The sequence below is a fragment of the Sebastes umbrosus genome, chromosome 8 (assembly GCF_015220745.1).
Source record: "Sebastes umbrosus isolate fSebUmb1 chromosome 8, fSebUmb1.pri, whole genome shotgun sequence".
NCBI lineage: Eukaryota > Metazoa > Chordata > Actinopteri > Perciformes > Sebastidae > Sebastes > Sebastes umbrosus.
The window spans coordinates 29,948,536-29,967,705 of record NC_051276.1 but is presented as its reverse complement, the minus strand read 5'-3'; the positions used below and the strand labels follow the sequence as shown (position 1 = coordinate 29,967,705).

Sequence of the window (19,170 nt, the reverse complement as noted above, 5' to 3'; positions counted from 1 at the left end):
TGAGATGACAAAAAGCAGGATTATGTCTGTATTAAGCCTCTAACAGAGTAAAACAGTGGTTGGGAGGCGCTCATTGAAGATTACTGAGATTACTGAATGCAGAACGGTGCTGTAAGAACGCCTGTAAGCACTCCTGCTGCCTTTATCTTTAAATGTCTTTATTTAGCTGGCAAACAAGAAAGCATATTAAATATGTTGGCATGTTTACACCTTCATATTAAGCGTAGTTACAGCGTGTGGCTGCTGCTGGAGTGTCACCGAGACATTTTCTCTGCTGAATCTTTTTTCTTTCTTCGCACAGAGGAGGTTTAAAAATAGATGTGCATGTTTATTATTTTATTTTTCTAATAATAGCTTGGCATGTGGGTTTCATTCATGTGTTTAATCTGTCACAACAACCTAAGATGCTGACATGTAACCTGTCAATCGAGTGTAGCTGTATCCAGCTTTATGTACCTCACAAAATACACAACATGAAGAATCGTAATTGTAATGTGAAATCTGGCAAACACAAGGTTGTGACAATTACCATTAATGGTATTTGACTAATTTCACTAATGCTATTTCAGAACAGATATAAAGAACAGTGACTGTCAATCTTACTTTGAAAGGAAGTCTTTGGTATAGGATGGCAGTCTGTAAGATATCCGAGGCTCTCTGATTGTGAATTAAAAATCCTTTATTCAGACATGGACAGCACCCATCAACATGTTTCAAGTCAACAAGTCTTCATCAGAGTGTCACCTGATGAGCTGGACAGGCACTGTTCTTTATTTTTATTTGACTACTTGCCCCATCCTTGAAGAACACCTGTTTTTTTTTACTTCAACATTTCCAACACCGAGTTTCCTGACCCAGTGCAGCACTCCCAATTTCTTCTTCATTATATGCTATCTCAGATTATTGACCATTTACAGTCCATTGACGTAAACAACACAAAAAATAAAAATGTTTTTGCACACCTGTGACTGAAAAATAACAAAATGAATCTGCTGCACACTGTCAAGGCTTTTATTAAATAGATGCATTCTGATACAGTGACCTTTGTCAGCCATTTCCACATACCAAAACACAGCTATTTAGACCATTGGTTAATACAAAGCAGCATCTATTTACTACTCAAATTTCTTTAAGATCAGTTCAATTGAAGAAATACCTGAATCCTTTCTCTATGCTGAAGAAGGTGAAACTACAAAAGCAACGATTGGATAAAGTGTGAAAAATAAACAGAATTTGATGTAGCAGGAATTTGATTTTCTTAATTCCTACTTAGCTCCTTAATCATCTCACAACCCCCTTGTGGGGTCCTGACCCCCAGCTTCGGATTTAGAGTGTGTGGAAGCTTATTTTTGATGTATTAATGGACCTGAATGCTTCGAAGCTTCAACCGTTGCCATGGTAATTGACCTCCAAATCAGTATTTGAATGCTTTGTTGTTCGTTTCTAATAATGTATCAATCCCAAAATAACCCATGAAATAAGGAATAATCCCACAACATGACTCACATTCAACATTCATTATTATTTATTTCTGTTTGTTGCGTGTAGAAGTGAGTGTGTGTACAGTAGTGCAGCAGCGGCACTGAAACGGTGGAGATGGAGACAGACAGACAGATGAACAGGTCAGCCTGCTGCACCGCAAAGCTCCGAATACCTTCGAATATTTCTCACCGAAGCTTCGAAGCCCAAACAATGGTATTCAGGACAGCCCTAATTAATGGTGATTTTCTTGTAACTGGGGATGATGTGCAATTCATCCTGAATAGTGTGATCACATCCATAACAAGTCTTGTATCCAGATGTGTAAAATTAGTGACTTTTTCTTCTCACACATCTGTCCGACCAACAAGTAATCAACTGGTTACATTACCTTTTAGTGGTGTTGTCTGTGATCTGTTGTCAGTTTCTTTGAGAACATACAGTCGGCTTACTGCAGACTAGTTCCACATGCACTCCACCTGCTCAGTGTGTGACATGGAACCAGTTCCTCCTCCGCCTCTGTCATATAGGTGTCAATGTAAAAGAGAAAAGAAGAGCCTTAATGCAAAGAAGGCTCACATATAGCGCAGATAGCGGACCAGAGAAAGGCTAGAATGAGAGTGAAATTAAGGCTGGGAGCTTTGTATGGGATTAAGCTTTAGCTCTTGACAGCAAGATTGCTTCATTCTTTTGAGTTTCTGCCTCCTTATTCTGCGTCTTTAGTATTCAAGGTTGCTTCCATAGGTGAGAGCCAGCGCGAGCTTTGAGGGCTGGTAATAGTGTGGGGGAGAGGAGCAGAGCAGAGCCATTTTTCTCTTTTTTTTCCTAACACGCATTAGAAACACACTGCACATTCAAGAAAAACCTCTTCCTTTATGCATCCACACCTCAGCGCCTTGTCAGTGTAGACTGGGCCACTTGGTTTTCTTTACTCCGTGTCATCATCAAGGTAAAAGCAGAAGCAATAGCGAAGCGTGCAGCTGCAAATGACAGCATTAGTACGGCGAGCTCGCTTACTGTGTCGCTACAACTCTTACATGAATTGGGCTCATGCTGTTTTAGAGGCACAGGCTTTTCATAGCATCCTCCAAACAGTTTTAGGAGATTTTACTGTTTGTGTACAAATTGCAGGTGAGATAAATTATCCCCCAAAACAAAACAAAAACACGACATCGCCACAGGTTTTCCAGGTACAGATGGTAGAAATGGCTGATATGCATAAACATAAAGGGAGTGTGCTGCAAATGGAAAACATTTTCCTCCAGTGGAACATCAACAATGAAATACTGCTTCTTCTTCCTTATCTACTTATGTTTATATTTATGATAAGACTTGTCTAAGAGATGCAGCATGTTCTAGTATAGCAATTAACTGACTCACACTCCATTTCCCCCAGATTTTGCCCACCCGCTGGGTGCAGCTCGATGGCTCATGTAGGTAATATGGCAGATTACACCTGCCACTTGTTCTGCTGCTTTTATATGCAGAGCCTTCGGTGGATGTAATCCAAGGATTTGACAATATGCAGGACGCGAGTGAGCCTGCATACATACATCTCCCTCAGCTGCTTTAAAAGGAGTTAATGTCTGCGATCGCATATTTAGATGATCTAGCTCTCGACAGTTTGCCGGGTTCAAGGAGAAGCTTGTTATTATGGACTTAAGACGGAGCGGCTGCTTATGCCTCTGTTCTGTTTACAAGAATGATAGTGCTGACAAATTGGTAAATGTTTGTACTCGGGATTCACTGTTTATAAGCAGGAGTCTTAACTCATTGTCAGCCACGGTCTGTCTGTCGGTGGATCGGTCCAGCACTTTGGTTCAGACTGAAATCTCTCCACAAATACTGGATGGGTTGCCATGGAATTTTGTACATATACCAATTGTCACCAGAAGAAGAATTCAAATGACTTTGGTGGTCTCATGACTTTTTATCTAGTGCCACCAATAGCACCCGATTCGAATGTTATCAGGCCATTAAATAGGCGTTATCAGTCGCTATAAGCATCATAGATGTGTGTCAGTAGGGGCCTAAGTGAAAGCGAAACTTAAAAACAACACGTTCTAACATATAAAACTGAAGGAAACGTTACGTTTTGAACACAAACAAAAAGGCTTCTTTAGATTTAGGCAACAAAATCTATTGTAAAACATTGTGTTTTGGCTAAAAATAACTAATAATAATAATAAATTCAACTTATTTAGCGCTTTTAAAGAACTCAAAGACGCAAACTACGCAAACTATGTTTCAAAGTGAAAGTGAAACCTAACGCTTGTCAACACATTGATGATCCCCTGACTTTTATATCTAGCGCCATCGTCAGGTCAAAATTTCAAATTGTCCAATACTTTGGTTTATGACAAAATACTATATACTGTATATAAGAATTGGACGTAGTCACCCATTGGTTTTCTGGACTGGCATTTTGAAGCTGTCGCCATCTTGGTTTTTTGCTGTCGCCATCTTGGTTTTTTTGCAACCAGAAGTGACACAAGAGGGTGGAGCTAAGTACAACCTAACGCTGAATAAGATATTTTTAGGTGACCAAAATGTTACAATTAACTTTCATGAACTGAAAACACACTGTGAAAGGGTTAAAGTTGTTAGACTGAACAATGCCGTGGTAGCAACCTGTCAATCACAAGGTAGCCACGCCCTAAGGCATCCCCTGCTTTATGGTCTATTTGGCTCTAAATGGGACCATAATATACTAAATGAACATCATGCTGTATTGAAGAGTTGAAGCTAGCGATTGAGACCATAAACTCATGTTTACAATGTTTACTGAGGTAATAAATCAAGTGAGAAGTAGGCTCATTTTTTCATTGACTTCTATACATTCAGACTTCTTTTTGCAACCAGAGGAGTCGCCCCCTGCTGGCTATTAGAAAAAATGCAAGTTTAAGGCGCATTGGCTTCACTTTTCAGACCCGGAGGTTGTCCACTGCATAATACCTGCAAAACTAACTAATGGCATTCCCAGCAGCCTCATCTGAACTTTGTGTGTCATGCAAATTAGCAAATGTTAGCATGCTAACACACCAGATGGTATACATGGTAAACATTATAGCTGCTTAACAATAGCTCATTTGCATTGTAATTGTAAATGTTTTAGCACAGTAACACATGGTGAACTCAAAGCTCAAAGCTCGGGGCGGCTGTAGCTCAGTGGGTTGAGCGGGTCGTCCTTTAACTATATGGTTGGCGGTTTGATCCCCGGCTCCGACTGTCTGCATGTCGAAATGTCCTTGAGCGAGACGCTAAACCCCAAGTTTCCCCCGAGCGCTTTACAGCAGCTCACTGCGCCTAAATGTGTTAGAGTGGCTTTAATGCAGAGGTCAAATTTCATGTTTGTACCTGTATGTATATGATTAATCTAATAACTTTTACATTTTTACGAAGCATGGCTGTGCACTCAACTGTAGGCAACACTTTAATTTTCTAAATGAAGTTATCTCATGTGTTCCTTGTATTTATTCTCACAGCTATTCAAGGAGACTTTCCTCTGGTTCTGTTCCCTACAGATTGCCTTTTTGTGACTGAATACTTCACCCGTACGCCTCGTAAGCTGAATGCTTTCAACTCCTTCGCCAGTGTGGAACTGTTCCACTTCAATGTGCCTGACGACACCATGATGGCCGTATGGAACCTCATCACCTTCAAGGAGCAAGGGGGCACGTTCGGAGACAGCTGCCCAAACCGCAATGTGACTGTGTAAGACTTATGATGTTGTCAAAACATCTTTTTCCTCTCTCTGGAGTTGCTTGTGTTTAGCTTGAAGCCTTTCTTTTTGTTGTTCTTTTGTTGAATTTAGACACTTAGAAGCCAAAGTCTGCTCCTTCCCTAGGGTATAAATAGATAACAATAAGATTCTCATACACTTTACCTTTGGGGGGAAAAGGGTTATAGCAGCTGGTTCAACCCGAGCACTGTCAGCTATTACCGGCAGCCTCGACATATGGAGGCAACCGCTGTTAAAGCATTAGCTGCATTTAACTTTTAATTTTACCTGTCTATATTTATCATATTGGTAAGTAGTCATGAGAGCCGGTATCTCAGGTGACTCTTCTGTGTCCCTGTGATGTTGTGATTGACGTGGGCTCGGTTATCACATTCAGATATGTAGGAATGGATATGATTATTAATATTTTGGATTTTAATTTTTCACATTTTAAATAGAAGATGCCATCTGTGCTCATGCTGTCAGCTGTTCTTATGGATGACTTTTATGTTTGGCAGATGCCTCTGTTGTCTGTGGAAATATTAGGCCTAACAGGGATTGTGTTTCGGCTTTGTGATTAATAGGTACTTCAGGTCTGGGGCTCCTCCAGTAATCAACCCCCTGTACACCCGCTTCCCTCGGGATACAGTCGTCCCAGGATCCTTTGCTGTGACTCTTACCTGGACTCTTCCAAACCGTACAACGGGAGCATTCAACGTGACCAGCCCGCTCCCTGGAGACTGGTTCCTAGCCGCACATTTACCCAAGGATGAAGGCAAGATCTCAGTCAAGGTGAGCCTGAACATTTATCACAAGTAAACATCACAGTTTCATGTTTGGATTTGAATCTCTGAGTTGTGATTGTGGCAATGCAGTTGGTGCTGACATTGGTCACTATGTTGTTTCTGCACTGCATCTCCAAGAGGTCCACTTATAGACAAACACTGGACAAAACTGTCTGTAGATGACGCTCTTTTGTTTGTCTGTTCAGCCATATAGTCAGTTAAAGGAACAGTGTATAACATTTTGGGGGATCTATTAGTAGAAATATAATATTCATATCTATGTTTTGATTAATGTATAATCACCTGAAACTCAGAATAGTTGTGTTTTCATTAGCTTAGTATGAGCCCTTCCTATCTACATAAACCAAACACTGGCTCTAGAAAGAGACTTTCACGGAACCAGGAAGTATAGAGAGCAACAAACATCGCGTAGGGAGGGGGTCGGGTGGATTAAAAAACACCGGACTTTCGCCTAGGAGACCGATATTCGTGCCCTGTGTGAAACCAGAAGTTGATTTATTTGTAAAGTAACTTCCGTACTTAAGTAACGCCACTTCCGTAGTTATTTTAACCCAAACCAACTAAGCAGTTTTGTTGCCTAAACCTAACCAAGTATTTCAAGCGTAGTTTTTTTAACCCACATCACGATCTTTTTCTAAACCTAACCAAGTTGTTTCCTGTGAAGACAGAAGTTTATTTTGAAAATATTGTATGCATGTAACCGGCGGGTATTGGCACGTGTTGCTGGACATTCGTAGGAAAACGCCCGAAAAATGAGGAATACCTTTTCGTAAGGTATCATACGAACCGTTGTATGAGGATACGTTGTGCTAGGCACAAGCCTTACGCCAATCTATCTGATAAATGTTGAGATATTTCACTGCATAAATGAAACATTTGACCTGCTGGTGGCGTTAGATTAAAGTCAGAGAATTACCTTAGTCAGTAGGATTTATCCTCAAGGTGCCATAAATGTACATACCAAATTTTATGGCAACCCATCTAATAGCTGTTGAGAAGTTCACTAATTATGAAAAATGTCGACCTCATGGTGGCGCTAGAGGAAAAGTCAGGAGATAAACAAAGTTATTGGGATTCATCCCTCCGAGGACCATGAATGTTTTTACAATCATTCAATAATTGTATGTGAGATATGTCGGTCAGACAGATCACCATTGCCACCCATAGAGCCACACCGCCAGCATGAAGAAAAAAATCCCAAAAGCATCGTCTGTTTAGAGCAGCAAATGAAAAGCTTGAGTCAGTGTTCTGGTATACATCACTCACTAACGGAGACTGGTAAAACGAAAGCTGATTTATGTGAAAGTGTTATTTAAGATAACTTAAATGAGATTTACGTCTAAAATATTTTCTTCACGGTTACTTACCTCCCCTTCATGGTGGAAAGAAAATCTAATAAAAATGATGTAAATGTTGGCTGAGATTAGTATTCCTGCTTGTGCTGCAGAGCTTAAAGAGGCTTCTGCCTCTTTAGAGTATTTCTTCATCTCATCATGTTCTCCTATTTGGCCACATAAAAAACACCTGCTGATTTCCATTTCAGGCAATTTATTTTTCACTGGCATGGCGTTCAGTTGTGCTTCCTTTGTGGTTTCCACGGGCTGGCACAAGTGCACTTGGAATACACAACAATCAAAAATATCATCAAAAGTTGCTATCAACATTGGATGTACAAAAGAATTGGTTTGCTTTGGGGGCGTTGAGAATAGAAGCGTCTCTGGCTAAAATGTGACCGGCCTCCAATGACACACCGTATAAATGGAAATAACACACCTTTTTCCGCATTCTGCTTTCTGAAGCAATTTTTATAGCAACCAAGATGTGATGTTATCAGTTCAGAAAGGAAACACGGGTGAAAGCAATGCAAGCAGAACAGGGGGAATGCACGCTGCATTTATAACCATCTCAGTCAAATACTGAACTTGAGCACACAGGACAAAGAAGCAGTGATAAACTGTATTCTCTGTCAAATACCTGCTGAAATGTCCTTCGCAAGACTGGAGAGTCAAGATTCTCTGTATGTGATCATACATATTTCATTCAGGCATATCTTTCTGAGAAGTATTTGACCTGTTGTATACCTCCTTGGAATAACTGATATGTTTATTTTTATCTCATTATGTCTTTAAGAAGACTAGAGGCAATATTGGTTACAGTCCAGATGACCAGGTATTTCATATCCTGATTAGAAGTCATTACACATCGTGCAAAGAGAAAAGGAGAAAATTAATGGGAAATGATAATAGCGATTAATACATATTTATAAAAGCAAGGCTTGTGGAAAAAGACTCCTAAACGTTGTATTGTTGCAGTGTGGGTGGTACGTGCAAATGAACGATGTTTGGCTTTCCTGTTTCCCTCACCGCCGTAACACGAAGGGAAGCTTGACATCGTTTATTTGCACAAAATTTGGCAAGAAATTTTCCTTTAAAGGTGCTCTATACGATATCCAGAGCATTTATATAGCAGCAAACAAATATTTACTATGTAAAGATATAGAAGAGCAATGTCTACCTGAGCAGAGAATGAAGTCGCTTACCTTCTGTTTGTGTTGTACAGTAATCTGAGCTTCTCTGTGCTTTGTTGACATCGCCGGGCCGGCTGTGCGTGATTTTTAGTGCATGTTACTGCATGTGAGCCGCTCATGGCCGCTACTCTGCTTTGCTCTCATACGGCGGTTACAGCTGATAACGCCGTCCCGACAGACAGCGTCGTTGCGTAAGCGAAGGGTCCCCATCCTCCGATTCCCCCCTCAGTTAACACTGTTAGCTCTGTCAGCAGTGTTGCTGCTGTTTTCACTGTTAGCGCTGTTAGTTGCGAGCCGGCTGAGAGCTGTTGAGAGGCAATAGATACAGTATCCTATAAAATTTGCATGTAGTGCCTTTAATATAATAATATAATTAGTCACAATTGGAGGGGGATCCTTTCTCTCACTTACTTAAAAAGATCTTACCGGTTTATGATGATCATTAAAATGAGGGTTTGACATGATATATTAGCTTTTTATTAAATGCTGGATATTGGCCAGTCAGCGTCTTCTACTGTCAGTTTAATGGGGCTCAAACTGCAAATACAAAAACAGTCTGTAAAAGCTGCAATTAAAGTGGCAATAGACCAGCTTTGTTGCTTTAACTTATCATTATGAAGTAAATGTTGATTTCACAATGTAATGGCTATAGAATAATGACACCATCGGCGTTTAGATTGGTTCCCTTTAAGCAATTCTGTCTGCCACTGTCCAGGCGCGATCTCCCGGGAAAATCAAGGCTTGATTGATGGCACAAAGCTGTCGAAAACAAATGCAATGTGTCCTGTGCAGTGTTGCCAACTCTTTTCCAATGAAAGTAGCTAGCACCAGCTCCAAAAGTCACTAAAAGTCGCCAGATGACGTCATACACTAATTTGCATATTGGCGTTGTCGTTGCACTTTCATTTGCATAAAGCTTAGTGGTTGTGTCGGTTGCAGCGAGGGAGAGACAGCCTTTGCAAGGTGCAAGAGGTGAAGGAGAGACTCCGTGCTGTTGGCAGAAGAGCCGTGGACAGTGAATACTCTGACCAGCATTGGGAATGAATTACAATACAATATATATGAATTTATTTCTTGCTTTTTCCCCTGATGGTCTGAATATGTTGCTAAATTTGTCGCTTGTAATAGGCTCAGGAAAATGGAACCGGTTGCATTTAATGCAGCACTATTGCGGTGTATTGCATTAGATTGTCCAGGTGTACCTAATAAAGTGGGAGCTCAGTGTATACCCCAGAGTTTTCCCTAAAATTAGAACGTCTCAGTGGGTCATTCTGACTGAAAGTGTGAAAGTAATGCAATTAGTCAGGGTTGCAGTGGGGATTTTAGTTCTCTATGTCCTAAATGGGGTTTTAGAGGCTTTAACATCCTGCCAACGCTGAAATTCTGGGGAAATAAATGAATGTCTATATCTTTTTTGGCATGAAAATGGTCAAATTTAAAGCTACCATTAAAAGATGTCTGCACTTATCGTGTAAAAACATTGGCCTTATTGGTTGAGCTTTAATTAAAACACAACTTGCTCTACAAGACACATGTGCAGGTCCAACTGACAGGCTGCAATAAATCAAAGGGTCACCTCGGCAGCTCCCGGACTAATGACATGCCACAGTAATTGTAGCTGGAGCAGGCGGGGTCAGTGATCGGCTGACAGGAATGAAGGGCCTCATTTGGCATTCACACCTGTCCTTTTGATCCAGGTGCAAAAGGCGCCCACGCTCCCTTTTTAAAACAAATTTTTACAGCAGATCGTGTGTAGAAGCGATGCACGGCTTCCTGGCTCCGAGTCGTTCTGTCTGCTCGGCTCATCTCACAGAGTAATGCACGTCAAGCATTAATGGTTCAGAACAACACGAGTGAAATAGTGGGTGCATGTTACGCTGTGTGGCAGGCGGAGGGAGGACAGAGTGATATTAATCCAAGAGGCTGACAGGCTTTATACACACAGTCCATTAGGAATATTCAGCCAGACTGAATGATATCTAATCTCCTCCTTACCAGCTTTTAAGAAATATTGGTGCGTTAACCGCTGAAATAAACCACTGCTCTGCTGTGTTATCTCTGTAGGGGCTGTCTGAAGAATGCCAGTATCTGTTCCAACCTCAGCTCATTGTCCAGAGGCTCATCGGGATTTCAGTGCTTTATCCTGGATACTTCATCGACCAGATGATCCCCGTCCATAACAGATCTGCACTTTATAAGTAAGTCTTCAAACTGAGCTTCCAAAAACCAAAAAGCAGGATGGGTTGGCTTTGAGATTAAGTCGCTAATCGCGGACTATCTCAAGAGAAAAATACACCTTATTTTGCTCCTGCTCGTCTGCTTCTTATGATTTTCCTCCTCTCTGTGAGCTTATCTTGCATTTTTAAAAAAGATGCAATTTCCAAGTGTGTGCTTGCAGTCTGAGCATCTTTATTAACTTCCTCTTCTCTAAAAGTCAACTTTTTTTTTTCCTCCAACGGAGGAATATGAATTTTCAAGGTTTAATCATTATCTTTTGATGGTGCCTAAAGGAAGGAGAGTCAATATTATTTGAGTTCTGCATAAAAAAATGATGGGAAAAGTATTGAAATGTTTATTATTTGAATATTTTATATACAGTATATTTGAATCTAAAGTTAGTTGTTGGATATTTTTGATTTGTGTATGTACTGTATGGAAATTATATACTTTTTTTTTTAAAATTAAAGCACCATTCTTTGCAGAGTCTCAGTATTGTTATTAAAGAACAGGCAAAATGTCCAAAAGACCATTAATTAAAATGAAACTGACATATTAATTATGAAGTTACTGCAGAGGTACAGTATGTTTTTTACCTGCTTAAAAAACAGCAAATTATGAGTTAAATTACCATAAAAGTAATTCAGATAATTAAAACTGCAGCAAAGACAGACTGTTCTCTTCTAGGAATAATTATCTGGACCTTTTTCTCTAATGAACATTAAATTGAATACATTTTATATACAGTGCCGTTCTACATGTTGCTGTCTGATATAGTGTACTGTATATCCTAGGTTGGTATTATTAAAGCCTAAAACGTGACTCTGTGTTGCTCTGTGTGTGTTTGTGTGTGTGTGTGTGCGTGTGTGTGTGTGTGTGCTTGTGCAGAGTGTTCATCCCCAATTATATATCGAAGGTGAAGGTTCAGCTGGTAAACTGCAGCACCAAGAACAAGAGCAGCGACAGTTGTCCCGTGGTGCTGAAGATAAGAGCGCGGGCGCCGCCGGTGCATAACTCAAGTGCCCTCGACTGCAGGGACTGGAACCCTTGTGAATTAGACTCTCTTGTACCTGCCTGGGAACAATGGTACTACATCCTGGTGGAGAGATATCCGAGTAACTGCAACGTCTACTTCCGCATCGGGGTGCAGGTCACAGGTGAGTGTGTTTCACGGGCGAAATGTGATTAATGAGTCTTCAGGCTTTTTTTTTTTTTTTCATTGTTATGAATTTTATTTCGGGCTTGGTGGGAATTTCCGCTGCCTCAGAGCTCAGTTTACACTTCAAGGCTTACTTGTTGTGAAATAAAGCATTCTTTCTTCAACATAAAACACTGAATTACTGAGCGGAAATTAATTTATTCACCTTATCCTTGAAAGCCTTTGAAACATTAAAGACTGAATTATTATACTGACACTTAACAGCTTGACCTTTGCCCTTTTCCTATGTCCAAGGTACTGGCACCTCAATCTATATATCAGATCATTTGTGATATAATCCAACCGCTTACACAATCATTAGTTATAGCAGCTAGAGCTCCAGTATAGACCTGTGTCTGTACAGTAGTGTGCAATAATAATATGTTGCATAAGTAAGGGATAATGCACAGTGGGCCAGTCATTGTTGTGAAATAAAACCCAAAAGCGCAATGCGTCACCCCGGCGCGAAGCCCATCGCCCTGAAGGGGTTTATTTCACAACAATGACCCGCTAGCTGTACATTATCCTGCTTATTACACGGCTACTAACTTAAGGAATCAATAATTTGACCTAAAAAGGGTCCGACAGAGTGCGAAATCAGAACTGTGCCCATAGCAACGGTCTGCTGTACATAGCAACGGTCTGCTATAAAGACATAACAGGCAGTAGAACGCTGTGATTGACCAATCAGAATCAAGTATTCAACAAAGCCGTGTAATAAAATGTTTTTCATATCACTAATGTGACAAAAACAAATCGTTTGTAGGTTGTACATTTATTAGTTTTTGATTATTTTATTGCTTTTAAAGTCAAGCACGGTATTTGAGCTCTCTGGTGCGTTTGCTTCTTGTCTTAATGTGAAAATAACTTGCAATGTTTTATTCGCCCCATCAGGGTTTTGGGCAGATTGTTTGGTAAATGAGAGTATTTTGCCAATTAAACAAAATTATTTAGTGATTTACGAGAGGTAATGTGTTAGATTTGTCTTTTCTCTCATCATTTTAAAATGAATTGTGATTATCGCCACAATCTGTGAGCTGTTTGCTTCCAACGTTGTTCATTAGTTTTCTTCCTGCTGCTTTTGATGTGCAATTCAAAATGATACTGGGGTGTTTTTTTATAAATCTGAAAACTCATAAATTAGACCAAATAAAAGCTCAAAGTAGATCATATCCAGAATCCAAAGGATAGTGGCTTTCAATTTGCAGAGGCACACTTAAAAACCTGTAATTCTGTCCCCCCATCAAAGCAAAAATCTCCAAATGTCTTTTAAAACGTGTCGAAGATGCTCCTGCTTCTCACAGATACGTGGGGGACATATTTAATTTGAATGTGTTTCGATGGGAGTAGGGAGTCCAGACACAGTCGGACCATTAAGAGGCTTGTTCTGGTGAAGACCGGAGCCCAAACAGAGGGGATTCAGATGGGATTGCTGAGAAGCCAGTGATACCGTGCTTAAGTGCTACATGCTGTTTTGGGGTTGCGGAGAGCTGAGGTATTTTTCCATGCTCGCTCCACAGGGGTGGCTCACAAATCTGCGGGAAGTCCTCTCCCATGTAGCGATCCCCCTCCCTCCGTTGGACACTGTACGGTGCACTTTGTCACCATGGCAACACAGACACTAATTATTCACACTCTGTCTCTCCCCCCCCAGCCTGCCAGGCAGATCTTACTTGACCTTTAGTGGATTTTAAATTGAAGAACACCTCAGGTTCGGGGGGAAAGACCATCTGGAGTCCTCACCTTCTCATGCTGCCTCGCTGTCATTGGTGATTGTTGCTACGAGCCGTCTCAGAAATGCGTGCCCTTATTCCAATTCAGTCCAATTTACAGATATCACGGTCGCTGGCTAGACAGGAAGTGGGGAAACTAGGTTGCACTTTATTATTTATTATTGTTGTTTATACAGTATTGTCACTGCAGGTATCTTGCCCTCAATAGAGGATTGAAGAGAGTGTATGTGTTATATATGAAAGCAAAAAGAAGCCAGTTCTTTGGATTATGAATTATATGAAGCGGTATGTTTACACAGCCCCTCCACTCCCACTCACCCACACATATGCATACATAAATATACCCTATATATGTGAGTCTTGACTGATTTTACACAGATTGTTCTTGTTTCCACCAAAGTTACATTTGCCTCCAGCCAGCAGTATTTGGTATTTCAGTATTTTTAGGAGTGCTTCAGCTGCCTGAACGGACATCAAAATACTTCAAACCCTTTCAGAGACAACACTATGCAAACGAGGCTGAGGGAGAAAAGCCTTTGAAATCCTTTCCCCTTGGGGATTGTGGTATGTGATGGTGCTTTGCCAGTTGCCATCAATGACCATTTTGCAGAGTTGCTTTGTGTTGAGTGAAAGCATACTGTTTGCAATTACTGTGAATCTTTGTCTCATTAAAAAGCAGTGTACGCCGCTGAACCTCGCTGTTTACATTATGGGAGCCACCCGAAGGGGGAACATTTCAAACATTTGCAAAAGCCGCAGTTGCTTAGTTAGCATGCATAATAACGCGAGTAAAATAACTGACTTGGTTATTTCCTGTTTGTTTGAGACTTGCCGGGGATTGGTTGTTACGTTACATTACACGAGATGTTGCGAGGTTCATTTTTAAAAGCTTCTGCAGTGAAAATCCATCATACTTGAATCAGTCTAATTGATTTCCTTTGTGAATTTGATATCTTTCTCCTCTGACTAGATTGCTCCAAGTCCAATCTGTCGAAGGACCAAGCCCAGCCCAGCTCCTCCATGAACATGCCTCAGTCCTTTGGAACAGCGATGGGTTTCTCCCTGTCTGAGACGCTGTCAGTGGCCTCGCTGCCCAGCCTGTCGCAGAACGCCACTCACCTGCACACCTCGGAGGACAGCATCGTTTACCTCGCCCCCACGGCCGACGCTAACAAATGCTGGCCCATCCGTCCGACCCTGCGCAACGAGCTGGACACCTTCTCCGTGCACTTCTACGTCTTCTTTGGTCCGAATATATCGATCCCGCCGGACAGGGCCGCCGTGTTCGCCATCAACCTGATGCCTGTTTTAGACAGCGGAGGAGTCCTCAACATGGAGCTCAAACTCAACATGGTGAGTCGCTCTGATGACTCAATTCCTGCTTGTTTTAAAGGCATAATCCATGACCCAACTTTAAAAAAGACAATTTGCTATTACACAAATTGGTTGGAAGGTTTTTTATAAAGGTATAAATACAACACGTCATATGCTCTATATAATATCCAGAGCATTAATATAGCAGCAAACAACTATTTGCCATGTAAAGATATAGAGGAGTAATGTCTACCTGAGCAGAGAATGAAGTCACTCTCCCTCTGTGTGTGTTGTACTCCGAGCTTCTCTGTGCTTTGTTGACATAGCCGGGCCGGCCGCACGTGCCTTTAAGTGCATGTCAGTGCATGTGAGCGTGCCCCACTGGCTAGCTCACGGCTGCGTCACAGAAGCGTAATGCCTACCCTCCGGTTCCCTCTCAGGTTAACACTGTTAGCTCTGCCAGTACCATAGCCTTTGTTTTCACTGCTAGCGCTGTTAGCATCATTAGCTACAAGCTGCCGGCACAACCGTCACCATGTTGAGAGCCGTGCGGAGGCAATAGAAATGCTCCCAGTCTCGCATTTAGCACCTTTAATGTTTTCTGATACTGTTAATACTTAGTTTACTTAAATTTGTATACAAAAAAAATTACATTTATGATCAGTTGACAAACATAATATCCTTATTTTGTATCATCAAGACACTTCAGTTAGGTACACATACTGTATGTACATTTAGCTTTGATTATATGTAAAAAAAAAAAGATTGGGCGTTTTATTTGCTATCTTGACGCTTGAGAAATTTGTAGGCATATACAGGCTTATATATTGTATAATAACTGTACTTCTGGTACTATATCAGTCAAAAAAGATGGCAGTTGACCTGGAAGTTTTACCGACCACAGCCAGTATTGACCCTATATTTGGCAGGTGCTTTTTTCATTCCCTGCGCCTTCACCTGCTGTATGCTTTACTCTTGCAAAGGATCAGATAGTAATCAGTTAAGTAAATATGCAGGTTAGCGCAGGAGAACTGGGAAACGTGTCCGACTGAGCTAGCCTGCTAAATATGGATGCTGGAACAGTCATCGACTTTGCTGTGGGAGCTGAAAAGGTTCACAATGAAACAGGCGCCAGTGTTTGGGCTTGTGACATATGTCTCTAATTGAGAGCGAACAAAATGCAAATATCAGCCAAGCAGGATTTGATATGTCTTTGTTAATCTGTCCTTCAGATAGTAATGGCATTAGGGATGCACCTGCAGTGGCTCTGGAGGTCTGCAGGGAGCCAGAAACTGGAGAGCTACAGGCTGGCAGATGGACTTTTAACATTTCACTCCTAATAGACAGCGAGCCAGCCAGTGTTGAAGCATAAAACCCCGGCAAATGTCTTTGATTGTTCGGTTCAAAGGCATATCCTGACATTTTGGGAAATATGCTTTTTTTTGCTGTCTTCCTGGGAGATAGATTGATATCAGTTTCATCTCTCTGCATTCAGACAAGATATTGGTCAAGGATATTTTTAGCCGGCAGTACCTGTAGCTTAGCACCAAAGGCAGAGGCAGGAAAAACAGAAGGAAAATAAGCCTTTCCAACAACTCCAAAATGAACAAAAGAATCTCAACACAAGGTCCGTTCAGCAGCTGTTCTGGTGCTTTTGATCGTATCACATAATCTTCCTCAGCAGATGGAGTTGCCCAGTTGTCAGGGTATCGCAGATGTTAACATTTCCGTTTTTTCATAGCACTTTAAGTACACTTTTTTTAGGCCAAATTTTGCTTAAAAGTTGAGATTGAAAGTTCATTCTTGACTGTGGAAACAGCAGTGTGATACGATCAAGAGCTCCACAACAGCAACTGAACGGACCTTGGAAAGCACTTCCACTGAAGTGAGCTCATGGACTAAGCTATTAATAGCAAAAAACTTCAACACATCATCTAATTGCTGTAAACACGTATCAATAAACACCATGTAATATTGAAATTGAAATAAACGGTTTAGTCAATTAGTCAAGACAGAAAATCAATCAGCAACTATTTTGTAATCATTTAACGCTGGAGTAGGCAGAACATTTTTGGCATCATTGGGCAAAAAGTCCTTAATAACCTTTCAGCATATTGTAATTCAAGTGTTCTGAGAGAAAACTAGACTTCTGCACCTCCTCATGGCTCTGTTATCAGGCTTTAAAAAATCACAGGTCATTTCAGAGAGAAAGAGCGTTCCTATTGGCTGTTCTACATATGCAGATACGCATGCACGAACCTTCAGAGGGTGAAAAGCTGATTCAATGGCGGAATATCCTGCAGGAAAAGTTGCTATTCCAGCATTGGCAACAACTGCCTACACTGCAAAGCAACCCAAAAAAGGAAGACGGACTTATCAAAAAGAGAGTCTGAGAGTATCGACGAAGTGTTTCAGAGATGGAGAGAACATGTTGCTAATAGTTTAGCCTTCTGCTCATGGCTGCGGCTAGCGCTGTGAGCTAGCCTCATGGATATGGTAGCTACGGGAGGGAAAACATCATTTTCTCTCCATCTCTCTAATAGTTTAACCCTCTGCGTGAGCTCACTGCTGTGGCGAAGGCTAAACTATTAGCAGCATTTTCTTTCCATCTCTGAAATGCTTCACCGATATTGTACGTTAGTATGTCATCTCAAAGCAACCCACAAGTTTGTAATGAAAACAGAACGGTAATTCTCAAAGAATTGCTGCTTTATAACGGCATCAGGATCACGATCGGGATGATGTTTGAAACGAATGACTATCAATCTTGGAACCCATCGGCTATCGGTCTGATGACCGATAAGCTTCTGGGGTCTACATGTGAATGTGGAATCTGTTTATAGAGATTACATGACTATACTCATACAGGTTCATTTATGAAGCGTATACAGTATGCCCGTGCTCTTCTGGTGGGATGGGCTTAGGACAGAGAGGGGAGAGCTGCTGTATTTCCAAATTCTGGCTTTTACCTTTTCCAAAAAACTGCCTACCCTGGGGTACCACTTGAATTACAATATGATGAAAGGTTATTATGGATTTTTTGCCCAATAATGCCAAAAATAACCTGCCTCCCCCCAGCTTTAAGTCATTTTTAAGCTAAAATGCCCAAAATCTACTGGTTCCATCTTCTCAAATGTGACTATTTGCTGCTTTTCTTCATTTCATATGATATTAAACTTCTTTAGACATTTTTTAAAGACACAACCATTAATCGATTAATCAAGAAAATAATGTCAGATTAATCAATAATGAAAATAATCGTATGTTGCAGATTGCGCATGTAAAAAGGAGAGGTTTGAAGTTGTTATCCTGCAGCCTCTATGCTGTCTCTGCCTGCTTCCAGACTTTGTGATAAGCCAGGCTAAACACATCTTTCATCTCCACTGAACACACAGAGATGAAATTGATAATCGATCTTCTCATCTAACCCCCGGTAAGAAAGCAAGCAGCCTTATTTCCCAAAATGTCAGAGAAAAACACACTTTAAAAGGAAATGAAAATAATTGACTGTAATGAATCTGATGCTTTATGGATTGATCGCTTGGCTGATGTGGAGACACGGTGGTTTAGTGGCTACTGTCACCTCGCAGAGAGGTCGTCCAGGGTTTAAATGGCGGGTTTTCATACTGTCAATGTGTGCTTCATCCTACAGTCGTCAGGAGAACCTCTGTTTGTATGTGTGTAGTAGTGATCTCCTGGGTGTTTTGCTGCCTCATGTGTCCTGGGATCAACCCTGGCCCCTCCAATCCAGTCCCCCGCTACCCCATAAGTGTGTATAGTTGATTTTAACCCGGTGGATATTGCAGACAGTATGCTCTCTGCTGTGATGAAACCTGGTTGCTGTTAGTGTATGAGCACAAGATGTGTTCCTCAGGGAGACTGTCATGCTATATTATTCTATGGACAGATTTCTCCCCCCTCGGCGATGATCTGTCACTCGCTTGTCACAGGCGCAGAATCCCGTCAGCCGCTGCCAGTGGGGGACTCAGGGCTCAGATTTGCAGGGCTTTAGGAGACAATAGCTGGAGCTGCTTGTCTGCCTTGCATCACTCTCGGTGAAAGAGTGTGGAAAGAATGAATATATGGCTTTTATTTCCACTGATACCTCAACTGGTGGCAGATCAGTTTAATCGCTTTAGGTCCGTTTTTCAAAGTTTTCTTCAGGTCGGGCTTAT

The 19,170-nt window shown here is 41.2% G+C and overlaps 1 protein-coding gene across 1 annotated transcript in view; it reads left to right on the top strand.

Moving 5' to 3' along the window:
• tmem8b (transmembrane protein 8B) overlaps window positions 1–19,170 on the top strand; it is a 44,971-nt gene that overhangs the window by 2,212 nt on the left and 23,589 nt on the right. Inside the window, exons 2-6 of the mRNA XM_037778819.1 lie at window positions 5,004–5,193; window positions 5,785–5,992; window positions 10,598–10,731; window positions 11,639–11,907; window positions 14,652–15,034. Of these exons, the coding sequence (XP_037634747.1) occupies window positions 5,004–5,193; window positions 5,785–5,992; window positions 10,598–10,731; window positions 11,639–11,907; window positions 14,652–15,034 (1,184 nt within the window). The remainder of the gene's footprint in view (window positions 1–5,003; window positions 5,194–5,784; window positions 5,993–10,597; window positions 10,732–11,638; window positions 11,908–14,651; window positions 15,035–19,170) is intronic.